The 26,075-nt window shown below is 35.7% G+C and overlaps 1 protein-coding gene across 11 annotated transcripts in view; it reads left to right on the top strand.

The window, feature by feature from the left end:
* Positions 1 to 26,075, top strand: part of HELQ (helicase, POLQ like) — a 48,359-nt gene that overhangs the window by 5,825 nt on the left and 16,459 nt on the right. For 6 of the 11 annotated variants that reach the window (XM_041758475.1, XM_041758469.1, XM_041758472.1 and 3 more), the window contains 9 exons: positions 267 to 445; positions 1,076 to 1,276; positions 1,735 to 1,807; positions 4,015 to 4,112; positions 5,167 to 5,265; positions 6,721 to 6,866; positions 10,503 to 10,742; positions 13,140 to 13,281; positions 13,839 to 13,943. In XM_041758475.1, coding sequence (XP_041614409.1) covers positions 267 to 445; positions 1,076 to 1,276; positions 1,735 to 1,807; positions 4,015 to 4,112; positions 5,167 to 5,265; positions 6,721 to 6,866; positions 10,503 to 10,742; positions 13,140 to 13,281; positions 13,839 to 13,943 — 1,283 coding nt within the window. Of the gene's footprint in view, positions 1 to 266; positions 446 to 1,075; positions 1,277 to 1,734; positions 1,808 to 4,014; positions 4,126 to 5,166; positions 5,266 to 6,720; positions 6,867 to 10,488; positions 10,743 to 13,139; positions 13,282 to 13,838; positions 13,944 to 26,075 lie in introns of those variants that run through there. The other 5 variants (XM_041758473.1, XM_041758474.1, XM_041758471.1 and 2 more) reach the window with 5 other exon arrangements.

Genomic DNA, 26,075 nt, shown 5'->3' with positions numbered 1-26,075 from the left:
TGGAATCTTAGACCTAAGTGTGCACCTGACAAATAAGTGGCCTAGTTGCCCACTTCACTGCCCAGGCCTGAATTAGAATTAAACTCTCACTGGCTGTGTCCACTGTGCCCTGGGGATGTTTGACATTCAACATTAATGTATAATTACACTCACCATTATTAGAAGATTGATATACAGAGTGGGATTTGATTTTTCCTTAGAAAACTTTATTGAGACTGAATTGTAGAAGGGAAAAGTAAAGCTTTTTTTTTTTTTTAATTCCACAGAATGGCAACACACTTGCTTGACATTGAATTCTGTGCAAGAAAGAAAAAACTTAATATATTCCTTGCCAACGAGTGGTGGAAAAACTCTTGTGGCTGAGATTTTAATGCTACAAGAACTGCTTTGCCGGCGGAGAGATGTTCTGATGATCCTACCATATGTGGCAATTGTCCAAGAAAAGGTGTGATTCTTTTTTTTAACAAGCAGTATTTGCTAACATTTTCACATTCAAATATAAAAGCTAGCATAAATATAACAACTTTTTATTGACTGAGAAGAGATAGAGAATATTTTAGGATGTGCAAAAGCAGATGTAAGACCTACCCAAAATCTCTTCTAATACTAATTACCTGTTGCAAAAAGAATTCTATTTTTTTTCTAAACTGGTGGATTAAATTCCACTTTAATATTGTTATTTAATATATTGATAGTTAGCCTTCCTTTTCAAGCATAAAGTAACCAATTATTATCAAAATAAGTTATTTTGATATCTTATCAAAATAAGATAACTTATCAAAATAAGTTATTCTGGTTTTTTTTTACATCAGAGGAGATAGTTTTAATTTACTTATGTAGTTAATTTACATAACTACATAATTTAATTATGTAGTTTAAAAGTTCCATTCATTTTGCAAAGAGCCACACACATTAATTATGACCTTTCTTAGATATGTATGTCTTATCTATGACCTTGTTCTTATTCATCGGTATTATATTCTATTTTAGATTTTTAGAAAATCAACATTGAGCACTTGATAATTGAGTTATTTATCGGACTTTTTTTGTTTGTTTATTTTAACTAATATTCTAGATTTCAGCTTTGTCAAGTTTTGGTATAGAACTGGGTTTCTTTGTTGAAGAATATGCTGGAAGCAAAGGAAAATTTCCTCCAATTAAAAGAAGGGAAAAAAAGTCTCTATATATTGCCACTATTGAAAAAGGAAATAGTCTGGTGAACTCCTTGATTGAAACTGGAAGGATTAGTAGTCTGGGTCTGGTTGTTGTAGATGAGGTTGGTAACTACTTTTATAATTTGTCAACATTTTTTATTATACTAACATTTATTATGTGTATCTGCTTCGTACCTCTGTGAAAATAAGTAGTTTATTTTATTAATACTGAATAATACATTTCATACTTGGTAATCTTTTTTTTTTAATTTTTTTTTCATACTTGGTAATCTTAAATTCAGTTTTGTGTCAAGTATTTTTTGAAGAGTGAATATATGTGTATATATGTTGAATTTCATATTGGTACTTATGAATTCTAGATATGTTAGGATGTTGTGCCCAAACCTCATTAACCAAAATACCAGTGATATAACGCATATGTATTCTAGCTGCTGTATCCAAAATGCGTAAGAGTTATAAAGCAAAGATTACTTCATTTCATATAAACACATGCAGGTTCTATATAGGTATTACATGCAAATTTACTTTTCTCCCTCCCTCCTTTTTTTAAATCTCAAAGTTGCACATGATTGGTGAAGGGAGCCGTGGTGCTATACTGGAAATGACCCTAGCAAAAGTCCTGTACACTAGCAGTAAGTATTTTTTTCTATTATGGTCACTAACTGATTTATACTCAGGAGGCCTATGAAAGACTTAATTCTATCGCTATCTGGACTATGTAACCTAGAGTAAGACACTTAAGCTTCCTGCTTCGGTTTTTTATATCTAAAGTAAAGATAAATTTTTGTTGGAAGAATAGGTATATGAACAGAGTTGTGAACATGAAGGAGATTAACATTTGAGGACATCCCGTATTATCCTCAATTTACCAGCTATAAGTGTGTAGGCATATGACTCAGCCTTTCTATTTCTTCATCTGTAAAATGGGGATAATGATGGTACCACCCTGAGGGGATTGTTGTGAGGATTATATGAGTTACTGTAAAGCATTCAGCAATTGCCTAGCACATAGCACTCAATAAGCATTTCTTGCCACTGGTATCATCATCATCATACCAATAAAGCAGTAAATGTAAGTGGTCACTTTAAGGAGCTATTTGCAACATCAGATGGTCTTTCAAGGTATATGAAATATTTGCTCTAAATGTCTTCTTCCCTATCTATAGATATGCTCTTATAGTAACTTTTTGAGTTATATATTGCAATAGCTTATATATGGGAAAATTATGAACTATAAAGTTTAAATATTAAGAATTATTTTTAAGGGGTACCTGAGTGGCTCAGTCAGTTAAGCATCTGCCTTTAACTCAGGTCATGATCTCAGTGTCCTGGGATCGAGACCCATGTCCAGCTCCCTTCTCAGTGGGGAGCTCTTCTACCTCTCCTCTTCATACTCTCTCCCTATCTCTGTCTCACTCAAAATAAATAAATAAAATCTTTAAAAAATAATTTAAAAAAAAATTTTGATAGCAGTGGTATTTAGGCACATTGTAGCACTTTATAATCATTCATTGAAAACATTGAGTATCTGCTTTGTGCCAGACACTATTTTAAGTGCTAAGGATATAGCAGTGAATATCACAAAGCCCCTGCCTTCATGAAACCTGTATTTTAGTGAAAGTGAGTAGACAATAAACAAATAAACAAGAAAATATATGGTGTGTCAGATGGTGACAAATTCTATGGAAAAATTATAGCCAAGGAGGAGAATCATCACCTATTTGTCAAATCCAGTGTACACTGACTGTCCTTGTCTTATTTTTCTTCAGCATTTGGTTGTTTATCATTCTTTTTTCCTTTGAATGCTGAAGTACTCTCTCTTGCTTTCTCTGCTGTCTCTATGGGGGGATCATGTGTTACCACTGAGAGATAGTATAGCATAATGGTTGAGGACATACTCTGGAGCTGGATTAAAATTCAAACTTACTTTTAACCACATATGTGACCTTGAGCAAGTTATATTAACTGTGCCTCTGTTCCCTTAGGCATCAAAAATAGATAATAGTAGAAAGGGCAAAATACGTGAAGGTAATTAAGAGGTACAAACTTACAACTATAAAATAAGTCATGAGTTGAAAGGTATAGGTTGAAAGGGAATATAGTCAGTAATATTGTAATAATGTTGTATGATGACAGATGGTAGCTATACTTATTGTGGTGAATAGTGTGTAATGTATATAATTGTGAAATCACTGTGTTATATACCTGGAACTAATATAACACTGTATGTCAACTTTACTTAAATAATAAACAAAACTTTATAAAATGGATAATAGTAATAGAACCTGCCTGATCGAACTGCTTTCCTATGGAAAGCCCAGAAGGACATGCCCAGAAGGACATGCAGCTTCATGACTTTCATTCCACCTTTGTGGAAAAAAAAAGTTGACAACCTGATCACAAAATCCCATAAGGGGATGATTTTGGCAAGAGTTCAGGACCTATTCAGCCCTGCATCCTACTCTGTACATCTGCCTATAGCTATACCTGTGGGACATATATTACAACTCTTCATAACAGTGGTCTAGATATCAACAAGCATATTTATACTCATTATTGTTGCTTAGAAGTCTTGGTAAAGAGCTGACCTTTTTGCCAAGGGTGAAATTTTGTAAAATTCCAAATAGTGACTGTCAAGATACCTAAAAGTTTTCAGCTTTTGATTGCCAGAATAATACTCTGCTTATATCTTCATATTTTTCGTACCTCCTCCCCACTCCCTCCTTTCCCAGATCACTCAAAAAGAATCCAGAACACAAAAAGATTGCTAAAATTACTATTGTGTTAAACTTAATAACATTTTCCTCAATCTTTTTTTGTTTGTTTGTTTGTTTTTTAGAAACAACTCAAATTATTGGCATGAGTGCAACACTGAACAATGTTGAAGACCTACAAAAGTTCCTTCAAGCCGAATATTATACCAGTCAGTTTAGACCAGTATGTACCTAAGGTTTGCATGTATGGATATTTTTATATATCATCTTACTTAGAAAGAAAAGTAGCAAACATACTATTTAAAAAAAAAAAAAGTCTATAGAGTAGTGAAGGGGCATAACTCCACCCCCATGGCTATATGCTAATAAGAGTTTATGTACAGAGAATGTAAACTGTTAGGGATCTTGGCTTGAGTCGCTACTGTATCTGTAGCACCTGGGACAATGCTTGGCCTGTGGACCTTCAGTGAATTTTTATTGAATGAAATTTTCCAGACGCATTCTATTTTTCCACTCTTCTTATTCTGTAGGGGTGAATTTTTTCATTTGGCCAAAATTTAGTCACGTTTTGAGTTATTGGCCATATAAACATTTATCTTAAAAGTTAAAATATTTTCAAATATTTATGCTTTGGTAGTTACAGTGTTCTTTTAATAAGTTAAGACTTCATGTGGATTTAAATTTAAGCCCATAATAATGGTATTCCCAAAAAGACTTAAGTAAATAAATAGAATTTATAGTTATTTGAAAGTCACTTATAATGAACATATACTCTGTCTGCAGTGCTAGTGTGCATGAATTTTTGAGAGATATTTGCTGACTTTAATAGTCAAATTAGACACTATTCTTTCAAAAGTGCAATGAACTATTTATAAACATATTTGGCTACAAATGCTTAAATTAAAAATAATATGGTGGTATTTAGAATTAAAACTGGTGTTTGATAAGACAGAAAATTTTAGATCTTGAGGAATAACACAGGACAATGAACATTGACTTATTTATACTTGTAACAAATACAAGTGTCTGGTTTTCTTTTAGCTAGTGGCTGTTTAAAAGTATTTCTTCAAGGATTTAATCCCTATTTTGATTGAAAGAGGAAAAAGAGACTTAAAGAAATGGTAAAAAAAAAAAAAAACAACTTTTAAATTGAGGCATGTTTTACATACCGTATAAAAGCTCAATTTTGTCCATTTTTACAACATTTTACAAAATTTAAAACTCTGGAAAGAGGAGGTTACATATGGTATTAACTATAAATGTCCTTCTAATTCAAGGTTGAATTAAAAGAATATTTGAAAATAAACGATGCAATATATGAGGTTGACAGCAAAGCTGAGAACGGAATGACTTTTTCACGTCTCCTTAATTGTCAGGTAACATTGATAACCCTGGAATATGAGCTTTCCAGACTTGATGCCCTGGGGCACCACAAAAGATTCACAGGGTACTATGAGATAGTTTAGATATTTAAGAGAAACAGCTGGTGCTTGACCTCTTTTGGATGTCATACAAACTACTGGTTCTAAGTAGTTTCCAGTTTGGACATCAGATACACTGTATTCCTTTCTATGATAACATACCTTAGTGAAGTTTTTTGTTTGTTTGCAGTTACGGTAAACAAATACCATGTGAAAATCCATGTGGGACAGAAAAAGGGTAGTCATGTCCAATCTGATTCGAAGATTTGAAAGACTTCAGTGCCCAGTTGTGAGCACATCCTGTTAGTGGGCTATTGTGGTTAAGAATGAAATAATATTTTCTTCATTCAACTGATGTGTGTTATTTATTCAAATGGCTATTAAATTGTGAGGAAATTCATACTTAAGTTGTCTGTACCTAAATACCTAATAAACAAAGCTGTTAGGTATTTCTTTTGGCCCTGGAGCTCCATGAACCAAGAAAATCTGGAGACCTCTTCTTTAAACGTTTATTCATTCATCAACAAGTACAAAACAAGAAGAAATTTTTGTGGGCTATGTAGTTCAGATACTAGGTCTGAAAACGTTAATGTCTGCTATGTTACTGTTCTGTGACTTATATAAAGGATATTAAAAAGGGGAGAAAGGGATTTTACAATAGTTTTAGAATTCTATAAAAATATATTATTCTAAATCTGTATCTTAGTTTTCAGTAAAGTTGAAAGAAGTGAGAGTTTTAAATGATTTTATATTTTTCTTTATGTTGGGTTCCTTGTATCTGCTTGATGAATACATTTTCTATTTGTGAAAATATATCCTGTAGTATGATTGAATCTATGTTTATGAAAACTGCTAGTAATAGTAAAAGATATATCTTGTTTATGTGGTCCTTTGACCGTTACTAGGACCAATCTGTGTTTCTCTCTGTGGACTTTTTTGTTTTGCTCTGGTGGAGATGAACGTGCAGGAGAGGCTATTAATAACATTTACTCTTTTCACTTCTTTAATTTAAAACCAAATATACCCTAAAACCCTAATAACCTAAAAGTGGGACTTAACATTTTGGTGTTTCATCTGCGTTTTATCTTTTCTTTTAAATGATTAGATTTGTTAAATGAGAAATTCAGAATTGCAGATAGTTTCCTTACCTTTCAAAGCACTCTGGTAAGGGGATCCCTGGATGGCTCAGCAATTTGGTGCCTGCCTTTGGCCCGGGTGTGGTCCTGGAGTCCCGGGATCGAGTCCCACGTCGGGCTCCCTGCATGGAGCCTGTCTCTGCCTCTCTCTCTCTCTCTCTCTCTCTCCATCTCTCATGAATAAATAAATAAAATATTTTAAAAAAAAGCACTCTTGTAAGATGATAGGTTTTCATGGTTGCTAACTGCGTCTTTCCTGCATCTTGTTGTACAGTATTCTAATACCCTGAAAAAGATGGATCCGGATCACTTGGTAGCATTGGCAACAGAAGTTATTCCCAATTATTCCTGCTTAGTTTTCTGTCCCACTAAGAAGAACTGTGAAAATGTAGCAGAAATGATATGCAGATTTTTAAGCAAGTACGTTAATCTTTTAAAAATACTGTTTTATTTTATCATGATTTATATGCTGTGTATTCTGTTTATTCAACAAGCACTAATTATTTCTGGTAGAACATCATATTAAGTTGCTACTCTAGATTCTAAAGGCCTAACCTTGAAGAAAGTTTAACTATAAAATTCATAAATGTGAGATAGTCAAAGAAAAATTCTAAGGCTTATAAGACAATGCTTTATTATGGCTTAGATCAATGATTATCAATCTTAACTGCAAATGAATCCTCTCAAGGACTTTTAAAAATCCTAGTCCCCACATTACATCCCAGACAGATCAGAATCTCTGAGGATGGGACCCAGGCATCATTATTTTGTAAAACTCTCCAAGCAGGTTCAACATGCAGCCAACATCATCCATTGGCTACAATAGCCAAAGGACCAGTCACTGATCACTGTGAATATGAATCGTATCTTTAGTTTAGCCTTCTTTTTAATATAATACTGCTGCCTTTGTTTTCTTAGTAAACCACGCGTAAGCTGTATGGACAGTTGAATTAAAATTCTAAACTAATTAAGAAATTTATTAGTTTGTAACTTGATAGTATTTTAATATTGGCTCTGTTATACTCCTAGAGATAAGTATAAAGTGACCTTAAGTATGAACAGTTCAGTTTTTTTCTGTACCTTTGTCTCACGTGTAGTTTTATTGAATTTTTCAGACTTCTTTTTGGCCCCTTAGCCAATTCTGTATCACCATAGACCATTGTTACCCTGGATTCTAATCTAGTGGAAGGGGAGGTAGCTCCCCTTCCAGTCCTACTCTCATGGATTGGTCTAAGAGAGTTAAAATTATTGACCAGCACAAAGATCTAGATGTTTGGGATAGAGTCAGGGAGTTTCCCATTGCATTAACTAATAATCTGCCTTTGCAATGATGATACTGATTTTAAAAATCTAAGGAAATTAAATTATCGAGGTAGTCTCAGTAAATCGTTTGTTTAGTAGAATAAGGGAATTTTAGCACTGGCTAAGTGATGTAGAAATTTAGAAACTAACATTTGACTGGGAGACATGCAATTTATTAGCTGTACCTCTGACTTATTTTGCTTTTTGATGATAATAGTTTATTTTGATCATAAATGTTGATGTTTAACATTGAAGCACTTGAAAATTTGGTTTTCCAGAATGCTTAGTTAATGAATTGTAATGGATACTTGCCTTTTTTTTTTTTTTTTTAAGATTTATTTATCAGAGAGAGAGAGCAAGTGAGCAGTCAGGAGGAGCAGAGGGAAAGAATCTCAAGCAGACTCCCTGCTGAGTGCAGAGCTGCAACTATGGCTTTCTCATGACCCTGAGATCATATCTGAGCCTAAGTCACAAGTCAGATGCTTAACAAAATGAGCTACCCAGGAGCCCTAATACTTGATACTTTTTCTTAAAGTTATAGGATTCGACACTTTTTGAAGGAGAATTTCCTCTAAAATATATTTTGCATATTACTGCTTTCATAAGCTGAATATTCTAAGTATAGTTTAGTATCCCTTTTTTGTGACTATTGATTAGAAAATGGTGAATAGTGTTTTGAGCATTCTATTTGATATTCTGTAATTTACATGTAGATGAAGTAAAATCTAGAGCTAAATGGCTTCTGATCTGAGCAATATCTTTAAAACATGATTTCTTTAGAGTCCTGGGTTATTCACTGTATCTTAATTATTTGCTTCCTTATTATATATGGCATGAGAAGCTGGTATGGTAAAACCACCTGGGCAGTAGAATATGGCTCTATGTCTACTTAAGTGCAAAGACTGAAACTTTTGTTTTTAACTTTTTTTTTTTTTAAGATTTTATTTGTTTTATTTGAGAGAGAGAGAGAGAGAGCAATCAGGGAGAGGGGCAGAGGGACAAGCAGACTCCCTATTCAGCAGGGAGCCCCAGGTGGGACTCAGTCCCAGGACCCTGAGATCATGACCTGAGCCAAAGTAGGATGCTCAACCTACTGAGCCACCCAGGTGCCCCTGAAACAGATTTTCCCAAGTGATTATCTCAATCTCAAGAAAAATTATCATCTTTTTTATAGCTGTCACTACCTTTGACTTCTAAGTCAAGAACGACTTTTAAACACTATTTGCCAACAACCATCAAAGATCTAGTCCTATCACTTTCCCTGAAAATCTCCCCCAAAATGATACCAACACAGTGCTTTCTTAGTCTAGAATTCAGGCTGGGATCCAACTTACTTCTCCCTCCTTATTTCTTCTACTCTTCATTCACCTTGCAACTCATGTGAACTACTCATTGTTTAAGCTTTGAACTTCTCATTTTGTACCTTTGATCATGCTTTATCCTTTGCCAGGAAATGTCGCTTCTCTGCCTCTTGTCACCTCTCTGACACTCATTCTTCAAGACCCAGCTCAGATCTCAATTTCTGCCATGTAACCATATCTTACCTGATCAGTTCTAAGTAGTGTCTCCCTTCTCTAAAATTATATGTGATTATCCATATTTTCACCCCATGTAAGACATAATTTCTTAAGAATTGAGTTCATCCTACACATCCTTCCCAAGGCCCCACATGTTGACTAGAAAGTGGTAACAGAGTCTGCTGTTCCCTCCTCAGCTGTCACTTCTAATTCTTGTGCCCATAACATCTGACCACTCTCTTGCCAATTCTTTATTGTTCTTTTATCTTCTTGTACCATTTCTCAGCTTCTTATGAAGTTATTGGCCTCCTACAGTTAACAGCAGACTAATAGAGCCAGAGCTTTCTGTCCTTTCCACGCAGCACACTGAAACAACACAGGCTGTGGGTATAATGTGTACATCATAGACTATATTTTTTTGCTACTGGTATTCAGAAGTCAGTTCCTAATCAGTTTTACTTACTCTTTAAGTCCTTTCTCTCTTTTCAAAAAGGAATTTAAAATAATAGGTGCTTTTAGATGCAGAGATATTGTGGGGTATCATTAAAACTTCTAAAATGCTAATATTTAGGGACGCCTGGGTGGCTCAGTGGTTGAGTGTCTGCCTTTGGATCAGGGTGCGATCCCAGGTCTGGGGATCAAGTCCCGCATCGGGTTCCCTGCGGAGAGCCTGCTTTTCCCTCTGCCTATGTCTCTGCCTCTCTCTCTCTGTCTCTCATGAATAAATAAATAAAATCTTTAAAATGCTAGTGTTCAGATAGTGTTTTACATAAATACATATGATTTGATAGTATGTTTCCATTTTCAGAAAAGAAAATTTATGACTTAAATTTTTTTAAATCATCAATAAAAATGTATGTTCTAATGAAAAAAAATAATTGTACCATCTACCATCTATAGCAGGTGTCTAAACCTAGCATCCTTGGATTCATAGGCAGTATAAGAATGAACTTCAAGAAGTCCATGTCCATGAACTTATAAGCAAAGTGTTATGTATGTTATGTTTTTTTTTCCTTAGCTTTAATCAGATTTTCACAGGGCTCTGTGATCCACAAAAAGGTGGAGAGACCTAATAGTTGATGGAATCAGAATAAAAATTCTAAGAACATTTTTATACACTTCTGTTAATGAAAGTAATATGTTTTTCAATAAAGAATGTTCACGTGCATCAATTAAAACAGGCACTTTGTCGCTGTAAGATTGAGGGTTCATATTTCTAACAGATCTTTTTTCCTAGACAATATCTGAAACACAGGGAGAAAGAAAAACATGAGGTGATTAAGAACTTGAAGAATATCAGCAGTGGCAACTTGTGTCCCATTTTAAAGCGCACCATCCCTTTTGGTGTTGCTTACCACCACAGTGGTTTAACGAGTGATGAAAGGAAACTCTTGGAGGAGGCCTATTCCACAGGAGTTCTGTGCCTTTTTACCTGCACATCCACTCTAGCAGCAGGTGTTAATCTGCCAGCTCGAAGGTAAGATATAAGTAGCTATTAGCTAGGCTCAGAACTTTTTAAAATTCTTAGCTTGCCAAGAGTTTTGTTGTTCTATTTTTTCTCAGTAGTGGTTGAGAATTTACCAGATATTTTTTCATCATTTGCTGAGTTGATTGGTTTATTTCCTTTATCTTACTTATTTATTCATTTGAGAGTAGGGAGAGGGGCAGAGGGAGAAGGAGAATTTCAAACATACTCCATGCTCACCACAGAGCTCAGTGCGGGACTTGATCTCATGACCCTGAGATCACAACCCGAGCTGAAATCAAGAGTTGGCTGCCTGACCAGCTGTGCCACCCAGGTGCTCTTGGTTTGTTTCCTTTAATATATTAATGAAAAATAACTTTAGTAGATTTCCTGATATTAGAATTCCTTCTTTGGTGCTCTCCCTATCTGGTTTTGACAGTAGGGTTTATTTTTCTAATTGTAAACAGTTGGCAAGCTTTCTACCATTTTTTATGATCTGAAAGAGTTTATTTAACATAGAGATTTCCTTGAAACCTTAGAGAAGTCATCCATAAAGACTTCTGAGTCTAGTATCTTTTTTCAGAGTAGATCTTTGATTATCTTTTCAGTTATTACCAAAGCTATGGACCTGTATAGCTATGGGCCTTTGATTTCTGCTTTTTATAATTTTTATTTTAAAAATTTACTTTAAAATTTGTGGGTTTTTTTTCCAAATGTGTGGGTGATTTTTAGAAATCATCCATGTTAAAAAACATATGTATCTTCTGCTGGATGTGCAGTTTTATACATCTCCAGGAGATCACATTTTTTAATTATGTTGTTAGCTCCCTCAGTTTTCTTACTGTTTGTGGTTCTGTGATCTGTCCATTTCAGAGAGTTGTGTTAGTCTCCCATTATTACTATGGAGTTGTCTTTTCTAGAGGTTTTTGCTTTGTATTTCAAAACTGTTAAGGTATATAAAGGTTCATTTCAAATATCTTATTGCTGAATCATATCTTTTATCAATATAATAGATCCTTTTTTTTTTTCACTGAGTCATTTCGCTTTGAACACTAGGATTACATTTTCTTTGCCAAGTATATCTTTTTCCATTCTTTTATTTTTGATCTCTGTCACAGATTAAATTTTCCATTTTTCAGACAATTGGAGGATAAAAAAGGAAGTTATATATCTTATTTTTCTTATCCCAGATGTTACTCTTAAAATTGTAACAGTTGTAATCAAACATGCTTTTCTGCCATTTTAGAATTAATCGATGACTGTATCCCCTCCTGAACATAAAAACAGTCTTAACATTTGGGTATTCTCCTATATTGCTACTGTATGTTGCAACTACCTAGAATTTTATTGCCAGGTTTTTAATTTTCTTTCATCTTATAGTACGTAATTATTTAAAACATCCTGTCAATTATGCTTTTTTGTTTACCACTGCCTCTTGTATCCCATGGCTTCCTTCCATGATTTATTTTTTATTTTGCCATCCTTGAATAATTATACTTACTATTTTTATTTTTTTTTTAAGATTTTATTTATTTATTTGAGAGAGAGAGGGAGAGGGAGAGAGCATGAACAGGAGGAGTGGCAAAGGAGAGAGAGAGAGGGACAAGCAGGCTCTATGCTCAGAAGTCAGACACTTAACTGACTGAGCCACCCAGGTGACACCCAATTGGAACTTTTTAAAGTTCTTTCTGTTCCCTATTTCTGTCAGACATTTATTCTGTATATTCTTTGCTTTTCTTTTATGCAAAGTTTTCTCCAAGTGTTTAATCCAAGTTATAATCTTGGCTGTCCTTGAGATTTGTAAAGGAGTAGGTTGATTAGCAGATAAATGACATAGGTTTCCTCTCACTTTTAAACAGGAAATCTGGCTATAGACTACTATATACATGAACAGGGAAATGGCCTTATTTGTAGGTCAAAAACAGATGAAACCTGCAATTTTATGTAATTGACAGTAATATAAATAAATTAGTAAGTTGGTGATGCATGGTCAGATTTTTCGTTTATGGGGTATCAGAATCAGTCTTTGGAGACTGTTGCTCTAGTAACAATTAAGCTCCGTAGCTAGGCCAACGCATTTAAACCATGGCCCTGGTAATTATTAGTTCTCTGGGTTGAGGTAAGCCTCTTAGTTTGCCCGTGCTTCAGTTAGCCTCTTTGTAAAATAAATAAATAAGTAAATAAAATAAGGTAAAATAATAAAGAACATTATTACCAAGAATTTTGTGGAATTACTGATAATGTACATAAAGAATCTAGGACGTTGTTGGTTCCTGTTAAATAGTAGTTACTTATTATTTTGAGTTAACTGTCATTAAATTTAATATCACATATAATGAAATTAAGTTTTTAAAATAGATATTATCATAAATGGATTATTACTTTTAATTAATATTATCAATTCCATAGAGTTATTCTAAGAGCTCCCTATGTTGCTAAGGAATTTTTAAAGAGGAATCAATATAAACAGATGATTGGCAGAGCTGGCCGTGCTGGAATAGATTCTATTGGGGAGAGTATCCTTATACTGCAAGAAAAAGACAAGCAACAGGTAATAATCTGATTGTTGTTGGCTTTTTGTTTTGTCTTTTTTTGTTCTTTGGTCTAGCCCTTTTATGATATCATCTTTTAAAAATTAATTACTAATACTGTTTTCTTTTTAAAGATTTTATTCTTTATGAGATACACAGATAGAGGGGGGCAGAGACATAGGCAGAGGGAGAAGCAGGCTCCATGCAGGGAGCCCAACGTGGGACTTGATCCCAGGATTGCAGGATCACGCCCTGAGCCAAAGGCAGATGCTTAAAAAAAAAAAAACAAAAACAAAAAAACAAAGGCAGATGCTTAACTGCTGAGCCACCCAGGCATCCCACTAATATTTCTTTAAATAATGATTCTTTCTCCTCTGTGATTAAGATTAGAAAGAGTACAACAAAAAGTATATTTATCTTTCTCCCATTTTCATGAGAAAACCTGCTAAATTCTTATTTGTTTGTCTTTATGTCCTTAACACCACCTGCTTCTATAAGATCTATACAAAATATAAAATTTTATATGGAACACTTTATTTTTTTATAATAACACAAAACATTGCTTTAACTTTTATAGGTATTGGAGTTAATAAGTAGACCGTTGGAAAACTGTTATAGCCATCTTGTTCAAGAATTCACCAAGGGAATCCAAACTTTGTTTCTCTCTTTGATTGGTTTGAAGGTATTTTTCATTATTTCTAAATCTTATTACCATTACCCAAGAAAATAGAGATTTGAAAGTTAAGAGAACTGTAAGTATGAAAACAAATGTTAGCTTCTAATCTAATGTGGAAAAGAGCAGTCTGACATGAGAACTCTGAACCTAGATTCATACATACCTTTTTAAATGCTTTGAGTTATGTGAAATATGAAAAATCAACAAATCATAACTAGGCATCACTACAAGTGAGAGACTTTTTGGATACTCTAGAGGATATAAGAAACTATAAGGACATAGGTCCTGATAGGGGATAATCCATCATCCCTGCCCTTGTTAAGAATAAGGTTCACCTGTAGCCCTATGATCATTCTAAGATATTATAAACATTTGTGAAATCAGTATAGCCTTTATCAGGCAGAAAATTAAAAAAAAAAAAAAGGACAGTAGGAAAACTTCATTTTCTTAGAATTTAGCTCTCTTTTTTTTTTTTTTTTTTTTTTTTTTTGAATTTAGCTCTCTTTTAGGATTACTCTTGAATTAAACTTCTTTGTTACTTTTTTTTTAAGATTTATTTACTTATTTTAGAGAGAGAGTTTGCGTGAAGTTGGGGAGGGGCAGAGGGAGAGAGAATCTCAAGCAGACTCCACTGAGCAGGGAGGCCAAGGAAGAGCTCTACATAGGGCTTGATCCCATGATTTTGAGATCATGACCTGAGCAGAAATCAATAATCAGACACTTAACCAATGAGCCACTCAGGTGTTTCAATGGTTATTCTTAAATTAAGTAAATTTTAATAGTGTGTCCAAGGTCATCTGGCCATAAAGTGGCAAAGGCAGGGTTTGAATTTGTTGTTCCACTACAAAACCAACCTATCATGCAGTCTGGGATGCCTGCATGGCTCAGCAGTTGAGCATCTGCCTTCAGCTCAGGGCATGATCCTCGGTCCAGGGATCGAGTCCCACATTGGGCTCCCTGCAAGGAGCCTGTTTCTCCCTCTGCCTGTGTCTCTGCATCTCTCTCTGTGTCTCTCATGAATAAATAAATAAAATCTTTAAAAAAAAAAAAAAACCTATCATGCAGTCTACCTTCATTAACCTGAATAGTTTAGGTGAAAATACAAAAAGTAATTAACAAATAAAAAATACCATAAGTTTTAATTACCTTGTAGATAAATAATATAATATTCCCTGGCAGTTCAGAATAGTGAAAGGCTATAAGGAAGAAAAGGAATCAGTGCTGGGTAGTAAAGGAGATAGACATCTTAGATAAGCAGAGAGAAGGAATAAGCCATTCAAGGTACTTAATATAGAATTAATAAGAGAAAGTTTAAGATGGTGTGAGATGAGTCAACAGACTAGATTCTATAGATCTAGACGAGAGCTGCAGATCCTGAAGAGTTGAAAGTTGGGTAGAAAAAATTAAGCCAGACTGTGTGCTGTAAATTGGGAAAAATGGGAGAGTATACTTAAATGGTAGACTACAGAGTTGTGACACTGTCATTCATCAGAGGAAATTCTAAAGTGTACTTCAGAATTCAGTTCAGAAGCAATTGTAGTAATCCATATATAATGTAATAAAGACCTGTAGTAGGAGGGTTGCCAAGGAGTTAGTAAAGGAGGAAGAGATCATGAAGATCATCAAATTATATATTAAATTATATATATTAAGATATATATTAGATAAGTTATATATTATATAACAGACTCGGAGAATTGATGAGTAATCCAAGATCATTCAGTGAATTATGGTTTTGATGGGACTATAATTTAAGTTCTGCCTTGCTGGATTGTACTCTTTACAGTGTACCATCATATGTGTGGAATATTCCTCAAGTGCACTTGAAATATTTCACCAACATAGATCATATTCTGAGACCATAAACAAGTCTCAATACATTTAAAAGGATTGAAATAATCAAATATAGTAAACTGTCTAATGGAAATAATTATAGTATACCAACAATAACAGAGGGGTATCAGGGAATTACCTAAATATTTGGAAATTAAATAGCATACTCTGACCAGTGGTCAAAGTAGAAATCACAGGGATATTAGAAAATATTTTGAATGGAATGAAAATGAAAATAGATATATCAGAATTAGTGGCATGAAGCCAAAGAAGTGCTTAAAAGGACATTTATGGCTTTAAGTGCTTATTAGAATAAAAGAAAGATCCAAATTCAGTAGTCTAAGTTTTACTTTAGGAATGAGGGGAGGGGCAAAGTAGAAAGAAGGAAATAAAAAAAAACAAAAACCCAGAAATGAAATAAAAAGTAGACAAGGGAAAAAAATAATGAAACTACAAGCTAGTTCATTGAAAAGATTAGTAAGATTATTGACTGATTTGATCAGAGGGAAAAGAGAGAATACATAAATTACCAATATCAGGAATGAAAGGAGGGTCATCACTAAAGAGCCTAGAGATATTAAAGGGATAGTAAAGAATAATCCTTGAGTAACTGTATCCTTGAATACTGAAAATTGAATCCAACCACTTAGATGAAATGGGAAAAATTCTTGGAAGACAACTTCCAAAACTGACTGAAAAAGAAGTAGAAAGTCTAGTCCTATATCTATTAAAGAAATTGAATTTATAACTTAAAACTTCCCACAATGAAGAGTCCAGGCCCAACTGACTTCATGGTAAACTCTACCAAACATTTAAGGAGGGAAAACACATTCTTCCAGAAAGTAGAGGAAGAGGGAACACTGCTCATCTCATCTTACAGACCAGCAGACAAAGACATTACAAGAGGAGAAAAGTAAAGGCCAATATCTGTGGTAAAAATAGTTATAAAAATCCTTATCAAAGTATTAGTAATCCAGCAAAACAGGGTTTATTCCAGTAATTCAAATTCAAAAGTCAATGTTACTATTCATTTGACATTCAAAATTCAATGTTACTATCCATTTGACAGAATTCAGCACCCACTTATGATAAAAACTCAGCAAACTAGGAGTAGAAGAAATTATATTCAACCTGCTAAAGGGTGTTTATTTAAAAAAAAAAAAACTACAGGTAACATCACACTTAATGGTGAAGACTACATGTTTTTCCATCTAAGATCAGGAAAAGAAAAGAGGTCTGTTCTTACCTACTTTTCAGCATACATCAGAAATCCTAGCCAGTACAAGACAGGAAGAAAAACGAGGGCATGTAGATTAAAAGGAAGAAGTAAAACTGTCTTATTTGCTGATATTAGGTTCAAGAAAAATCCAAAGGAAAAAAACGTACAAGAAAACTAGAGTGTAATCAGCATGTCTAGGATACAGGGTCAATGTACAAAACTCAATTGTATCTACAAATAATACACTCACTACAAATAATTAGAAAAACAACTCCTTTCACAAGAGCATCAAAAAACATGCAGTATTTAGGGATAAGTTTAATATATGTCAGATCTATACACTGAAAATTGTAAAACTGCTAAGAGAAATTAAAGGAGACCTAAATAAATGGAGAGAGATACCATGGTCAAGAATTTTTTTTTTTTTTTAAGATTTTATTTATTTATTCATGAGAGACACGGGGAGAGGCAGGGACACAGGCAGAAGGAGAAACAGGCTCCATGCAGGGAGCCCAATGTGGGACTCGATCCAGGAACTCCAGGATCATGCTCTGAGCCGAAGGCAGACGTTCAACCATTGAGCCACCCACGCATCCGGAAAGGAGAAGATTTCTGTATTATGCAGTCACTCACATTTTAGGATGGCAATTCATTTTTTCCAGTTTTCCCCAGAAATGACTGGAAGAATTTAAGAATGAAGACAGAGAATGTTTTCATGCAATGATAAAGTTATACTGTAGCTTCTCTTATTCCTGAAGTGAAATGCAATCCTTAATATCTGCATTAGTATGTAGGTCATATTTAATTCTTCATAAGTATTCCTTTTTGTTGTTGTTGTTTTTTGTTTGTTTGTTTTTTCATAAGTATTCCTGAATTAATTTGTTTATCATGTTAAGACATTCCAAAACAAAACTGCAGTCATATGTGAAATAGAGATGAAATGATTTGGAGAAACTCCCATATAACCAGGTAAAAGATCATTGTTCTCAACCCCCTTTGAATCATTGAACAACCCCTTTCAGAAAAACCATATTGGTCTTAAAGGTTGCTAATATATATATTTTTTTAATTAGCACTAGCTAATGTAAAAATCTCTCTCTCTCTCTCTCTCTCTCTCTCACACACACACACACACCTCTAACAATAACAGACCAAGGGCTGATTCCCATCCTTTCATTAATAATCAACAGAATCATTCCTCTGGGTCTATAGCCAGAGAATATATTTTAACTGTTACAATATAAATTACAGTGGTTGTTTTGGTTTCCTTTATTTTTTTTAATTAATTTTTATTGGTGTTCAATTTACCAACATACAGAAAAACACCCAGTGCTCATCCCGTCAAGTGTCCGCCTCAGTGCCCGTCACCCATTCCCCTCTAACACCCGCCCTCCTCCCCTTCCACCACCCCTAGTTCGTTTCCCCGAGTTAGGAGTCTTTATGTTCTGTCTCCCTTCCTGATATTTCCCAACATTTCTTTTCCCTTCCTTTATATTCCCTTTCACTATTATTTATATTCCCCAAATGAATGAGAACATACACTGTTTGTCCTTCTCCGATTGACTTATTTCACTCAGCATTATACCCTCCAGTTCCATCTACGTTGAAGCAAATGGTGGGTATTTGTCGTTTCTAATTGCTGAGTAATATTCCATTGTATACACAGACCACATCTTCTTTATCCGTTCATCTTTCGATGGACACCGAGGCTCCTTCCACAGTTTGGCTATTGTGGCCATTGCTGCTAGAAACATCGGGGTGCAGGTGTCCCGACGTTTCATTGCATCTGAATCTTTGGGGTAAATCCCCAACAGTGCAATTGCTGGGTCGTAGGGCAGGTCTATTTTTAACTCTTTGAGGAACCTCCACACAGTTTTCCAGAGTGGCTGCACCAGTTCACATTCCCACCAACAGTGTAAGACAGTTCCCTTTTCTCCGCATCCTCTCCAACATTTGTTGTTTCCTGCCTTGTTAATTTTCCCCATTCTCACTGGTGTGAGGTGGTATCTCATTGTGGTTTTGATTTGTATTTCCCTGATGGCAAGTGATGCAGAGCATTTTCTCATGTGCATGTTGGCCATGTCCATGTCTTCCTCTGTGAGATTTCTCTTCATGTCTTTTGCCCATTTAATGATTGGATTGTTTGTTTCTTTGGTGTTGAGTTTAATAAGTTCTTTATATATTTTGGAAACTAGCCCTTTATCTGATATGTCATTTGCAAATATCTTCTCCCATTCTGTAGGTTGTCTTTTAGTTTTGTTGACTGTATCCTTTGCTGTGCAAAAGCTTCTTATCTTGATGAAGTCCCAATAGTTCATTTTTACTTTTGTTTCTTTTGCCTTTGTGGATGTATCTTGCAAGAAGTTACTGTGGCCAAGTTCAAAAAGGGTGTTGCCTGTGTTCTCTTCTATGATTTTGATGGAATCTTGTCTCACATTTAGATCTCTCATCCATTTTGAGTTTATCTTTGTGTATGGTGAAAGAGAGTGGTCCAGTTTCATTCTTCTGCATGTGGATGTCCAATTTTCCCAACACCATTTATTGAAGAGACTGTCTTTCTTCCAATGGATAGTCTTTCCTCCTTTATCGAATATTAGATGACCATACATTTCAGGGTCCACTTCTGGGTTCTCTATTGTGTTCCATTGATCTATGTGTCTGTTTTTGTGCCAGTACCACACTGTCTTGATGACCACAGCTTTGTAGTACAACCTGAAATCTGGCATTGTGATGCCCCCAGCTATGGTTTTCTTTTTTAAAATTCCCCTGGCTATTCGGGGTCTTTTCTGATTCCACACAAATCTTAAAATAATTTGTTCTAACTCTCTGAAGAAAGTCCATGGTATTTTGATAGGGATTGCATTAAATGTGTAAATTGCCCTGGGTAACATTGACATTTTTACAATATTAATTCTGCCAGTCCATGAGCATGGAATATTTTTCCATCTCTTTGTGTCTTCCTCAATTTCTTTCAGAAGTGTTCTATAGTTTTTAGGGTATAGATCCTTTACCTCTTTGGTTAGGTTTATTCCTAGGTATCTTATGCTTTTGGGTGCAATTGTAAATGGGATTGACTCCTTAATTTCTCTTTCTTCAGTCTCATTGTTAGTGTATAGAAATGCCATTGATTTCTGGGCATTGATTTTGTATCCTGCCATGCTACCAAATTGCTGTATGAGTTCTAGCAATCTTGGGGTGGAGGCTTTTGGATTTTCTATGTAGAGTATCATGTCATCGGTGAAGAGGGAGAGTTTGACTTCTTCTTTGCCAATTTGAATGCCTTTAATGTCTTTTTGTTGTCTGATTGCTGAGGCGAGGACTTCCAGAACTATGTTGAACAGCAGTGGTGAGAGTGGACATCCCTGTCTTGTTCCTGATCTTAGGGGAAAGGCTCCCAGTGCTTCCCCATTGAGAATGATATTTGCTGTGGGCTTTTCGTAAATGGCTTTTAAGATGTCAAGGAAAGTTCCCTCTATCCCAACACTCTGAAGGGTTTTGATCAGGAATGGATGCTGTATTTTGTCAAATGCTTTCTCTGCATCTAATGAGAGTATCATATGGTTCTTGGTTTTTCTCTTGCTGATATGATGAATCACATTGATTGTTTTACGAGTGTTGAACCAGCCTTGTGTCCCGGGGATAAATCCTACTTGGTCATGGTGAATAATTTTCTTAATGTGTTGTTGGATCCTATTGGCTAGTATCTTGTTGAGAATTTTTGCATCCATGTTCATCAGGGATATTGGTCTGTAATTCTCCTTTTTGGTGGGGTCTTTGTCTGGTTTCGGAATTAAGGTGATGCTGGCCTCATAGAACGAATTTGGAAGTACTCCATCTCTTTCTATCTTTCCAAACAGCTTTAGTAGAATAGGTATGATTTCTTCTTTAAACGTTTGATAGAATTCCCCTGGGAAGCCATCTGGCCCTGGACTCTTGTGTCTTGGGAGGTTTTTGATGACTGCTTCAATTTCCTCCCTGGTTATTGGCCTGTTCAGGTTTTCTATTTCTTCCTGCTCCAGTTTTGGTAGTTTGTGGCTTTCCAGGAATGCGTCCATTTCTTCTAGATTTCCTAATTTATTGGCGTACAGCTGTTCATAATATGTTTTTAAAATCGTTTGTATTTCCTTGGTGTTGGTAGTGATCTCTCCTTTCTCATTCATGATTTTATTAATTTGAGTCTTCTCTCTCTTCTTTTTAATAAGGTTGGCTAATGGTTTATCTATCTTATTAATTCTTTCAAAGAACCAACTCCTGGTTCTGTTGATCTGTTCCACAGTTCTTTTGGTCTCGATTTCATTTAGTTTTGCTCAAATTTTAATTAACTGTCTTCTTCTGCTGGGCGTGGGGTCCATTTGTTGCTTTTTCTCTAGTTCCTTTATGTGTAAGGTGAGCTTTTGAATTTGAGTTCTTTCCAGTTTTTTAATGGATGCTTGTATTGCGATGTATTTCCCCCTCAGGACTGCTTTTGCTGCATCCCAAAGATTTTGAACGGTTGTATCTTCATTCTCATTAGTTTCCATGAATCTTTTTAATTCTTCCTTAATTTCCCGGTTGACCTTTTCATCTTTTAGCAGGATGGTCCTTAACCTCCACGTGTTTGTGGTCCTTCCAAACTTCTTGTTGTGATTAAGTTCTAATTTCAAGGCATTATGGTCTGAGAATATGCAGGGGACTATCCCGATCTTTTGGTATCGGTTCAGACCCGATTTGTGACCCAGTATGTGGTCTATTCTGGAGAAAGTTCCATGTGCGCTTGAGAAGAATGTGTATTCAGTTGAGTTTGGATGTAAAGTTCTGTAGATATCTGTGAAATCCATCTGGTCCAGTGTATCATTTAAAGCTCTCGTTTCTTTGGAGATGTTGTGCTTAGAAGACCTATCTAGTATAGAAAGAGCTAGATTGAAGTCACCAAGTATAAGTGTATTATTATCAAAGTATTTCTTCAGTTTGGTTATTAATTGGTTTAAATATTTGGCAGCTCCCACATTCGGGGCATATATATTGAGGATTGTTAAGTCCTCTTGTTGGATAGATCCTTTGAGTATGAGATAGTGTCCCTCTTCATCTCTCACTATAGTCTTTGGGGTAAATTTTAATTTATCTGATATAAGGATGGCTACCCCTGCTTTCTTTTGAGGACCATTTGAATGGTAAATGGTTCTCCAACCTTTTATTTTCAGGTTGTAGGTGTCCTTCTGTCTAAAATGAGTCTCTTGTAGACAGCAAATAGATGGGTCCTGCTTTTTTATCCCATGGTCAAGAATTAAAACAGTCAGGACACCTGGGTAGCTCAGCGGTTAAGCATCTGCTTTTGGCAGATGATCTCGGAGTCTTGGCATCAAGTCCCACATTGGGCTCCTTTCGGGGAGCCTGATTCTCCCTCTGCCTATGTCTCTGCCTCTCTCTGTGTGTCTCTCATGAATAAATAAATAAAATCTTTAAAAAAAAAAAAAGAATTAGAACAGTTTTGATCTGTTGATACTTCCTAAATTGGTATATAAATTTAGTGCAATTCCAGTCAATAGACTTGTTTAGTGGAAATTGAAGGCTAATAGAATTTATTTTGGAAATACAAAGTAGAATAGCCAAAATCAATTTTGTGAAAAAATAACAAAGAGTGTTCACACTACTTCGAGACTTACTATAAAGCTTCAGTAATCAAGGCAGTGTGATATTGGTGCAAGGTTCATATAGACCAATAGATCAGTAAGTCCAGAATTAGGCCCACACATACATGATCAATTTTTTAAAAAAAATAATTTCTGTACTCAACATGGGGCTCGAACTCAGTACTCCAAGATCAAGAGTTGCATGCTCCACTGACTGAGCCAGCCAGGCACCCCTATAAATGATCAAAATGATCAATTTTTAACAAAAAGTGTCAAGATATTTAAATGGACAAAGGATAGTTTTGTTTGTTTGTTTTCAATAAATGGTGCTGGAACAACTAGGTATCTATATAGAACAAAACCAAAAATTAATCTGTACTCTTACCTCACTCTAATTTTGTCCAGAATAATTAAACATGGACCATAGACCTAAACTTAAAAGCTAAAAATATAATTTCTAGGACATATAGGAGAAAATTTTTTGTTACCTTGGGTTAAGATTTCTTATGCGGGAAACGAAAAACATAAACCATGAAGGGAAAAATTCAATTAAATAGACTTCATCATAATTTTTACGATTATCTTCAAAAGACATTGCTAAAAAAGTGAGAAGTCCCAGAGGAAATATTCATAATGCATACATCTGACAAGTATGTATATGAGTTAGGACTCAGCAAAAGTAGTGGAATTGGGCGGGAGTTGGAACTTCCCTTAAGATGGAAGTGCTCAGGTAACAGGGAGACTAGGAAAACTGACTTGGCCACAGGGATATGGTTTTCTGGACCTGGCAATACAAGATCTATGGGGCACAAACAGTCACGTTTAAATTCTATTTATTTTTTTTTTAATTTTTATTTATTTATGATAGTCACAGAGAGAGAGAGAGGCAGAGACATAGGCGGAGGGAGAAGCAGGCTCCGTGCACCCGGAGCCTGATATGGGATTCGATCCTGGGTCTCCAGGATCACGCCCTGGGCCAAAGGCAGGCGCCAAACCGCTGCGCCACCCAGGGATCCCTTAAATTCTGTTTTAACAGTTGAAGTGCCCCAGCAAGAAATCAGGCAGCAGTTGGTTCAGGAGATTAGCAGGTAGGCAGCTGTTGTTCCAAGCTTGCCCACAGGAGGCAGAACTCAAGAAACTGGACCCAGTCAGGAGGAGGCCAGGCCAGCAGGGTTACTCTTACACCATGAAGTGGGGGTTCACAACAGGGCTCTAGTTGTGGAAGAATGCTGGAATTCTAGACATGGTGGAGAGCAGGAAAACCTTTAGAGCTGGAAATGAAGCAGAAGTCCTCTAGACAGAAACAGTCAGGTGGAAGAGAAGTGAGAAGCAAGAAGGGTGAGGTCTGTGAGTTGGGCAGTGAGGTCAGGGCAGGAGGGTACAGATGAGCACCCCTGGAGAGACTAGGCCGGTGGTTTGGTGGAGAGAAGGAAACTCTAGGAATTGATGAGAGAACATAACAGTGGTTGGGCCATAGGATTCAGGGAGCCTCCAGTTATCATCTATTTATCACAGCCACACCTTAGACACCCTGTTAGACACTTTATGTATTTAATCTCTGATCCTTGCATACCTTTGAATTAAATAATGTGGCTCCCCTTTTGTAAAAAGAATCTGAGGCAAAACGAGGCAGATAATATAGGCTGCTTGCAGCCTGCTTGCTCCCTGCACCCACACTGGGGCCCGTGCTCCTGCAGTCTTCTGCCTGGGCAGTGTGATCGTCCCCTAACTGGGCTGACTGCCTTGCATCCATTCTTCCACGCTTTCCCACATCCTCTCCAAATAACTCTTCACAGACTGATCTTGTCAAAATGTAAACTCAGAATGTATTACCCCTCTCTCCTTAAAATTTGTCAGTGGTGGTTTCCATTGCCTTTAAGATTAAGCCCAAATTCCTTATCATGGTCTGCAGTGGTAGATTTGGCCTCTACCTGTCTCCATCCTCATCTCTCACCAGCCTCCTTGCACTCTGCACTCCAGGTATACAGGCCTTTTAGGTTCTCAAGCGCGTGATGTTCCTTCCCACCCCAGTGCTAAGTGTGAGACTCGTGCATCTTCCCCACTCCATCTCCTGTCTCACCCTTACCCACATAACCATCGCTTCCTCAGGGAAGCCTCCCTGTTCCTCTGAGTCCAGTCAGTTTATTGTATCTTTATAGAACCACATTGCTTTAGTAGAACCTATCAGTTTGTAATTATATTCTGGTTAGTGCAGTGATTTGGCTGATTTTACCCCACAGGAATATAAAACCTGTACAAGCAGAATCCATATTTATTGTTATTTGTCCCTGAATCCAAGTGCCTACCTAACACAATGCCTGGCATGTGGTTGGTGCTCTGCAAATACTTGAATGAATGAATGAATGAATGAATGAATGAATGGATTATTGACTTTGGAGTTGGGCATGGGTGAACCTGAAGGTTGGGGCAACAGCGAAGAATCCAGCTTTGAGAAGCTGTGGAGGCCAGAGGCAGAGGCTGGACCAGTGGGTCTAAATCACTGTATCTGCAAGTTTTTCACAAAGGGATAGAAAGATAACATGATGGTAGCTAGAAGGATCAAGTAAAGGATTTTTTTTTTAATATCCTTAATGTTAACTATAATCAACCAAGTAGAAAACAATTCAGCAGCTAAGTTCATCGGTAATCTACAAACTGAGTATCAGTCTTGAATGCCTTAAAACTGCCATTTTAGCCTCATTATATTAAGAAGGAGTTTTGGGTGCCTGAGTGGCTCAGTCAGTTAAGATCCTACTCTTGATTTTGGCTCAGGTTATGATCTCAGAGTTGGGAGATCAAGCCCCACATTAGGCTCTATGCTGAGCATGGAACCTGCTTAAGGGTGTGTGTATCTCTCTCTGCCTCTCCTTCACCCACTTGTGCACACTCTCTAAAAAAAAAAATAATAATAATAATAATAATAAAAAGCATCAAACATTTTTTAAATTGAGTTTATTAAAAAGAAAATAATAGTAAATGTCTCTGCCTCATCATATTTCTTTAACTCTTATATTGGTTTAGTATCAAATAATTACTTAAGTTTTCCAGTTGAAAAAATGTCATCAGAACTGTAAGAATGAGTGATACATTTATTGATTGACTATATTTTAGTAGAACATAATGATTTCATTGAAATTGGCTAATATAAAATTATCCTAATTCAGCATTAACTTTATATCTGAATACCAAATGGAGGATTGAATATTACCTAATGATTGCCACTATAAGTTTTAAATAGTGACTAAGGGGGGAGAGAGAAAGGCAGCAAAAGAACAGGAATGAGAGAGACAAAAAGAGAAGACTGCTATATATTTTTAGGTATATATTGGGAAATATTGCCTGATCCTGTTTCAGTGGAGACTTTCAGTAGTGTTTTGCACGTGTGTGGTGGTTTTTTTTTAATACAATTTTTATTGCTAAAGAATACTTTCACAGGTGGATGGAAAGGGGTAAAGGGAGGATTTCTGAAGGAAGCTG

The sequence above is a fragment of the Vulpes lagopus genome, chromosome 6, assembly GCF_018345385.1.
Source record: "Vulpes lagopus strain Blue_001 chromosome 6, ASM1834538v1, whole genome shotgun sequence".
Lineage (NCBI taxonomy): Eukaryota > Metazoa > Chordata > Mammalia > Carnivora > Canidae > Vulpes > Vulpes lagopus.
The sequence above is the reverse complement of the archived record's forward strand: the minus strand, read 5'-3'. Positions and strand labels throughout refer to the sequence as shown.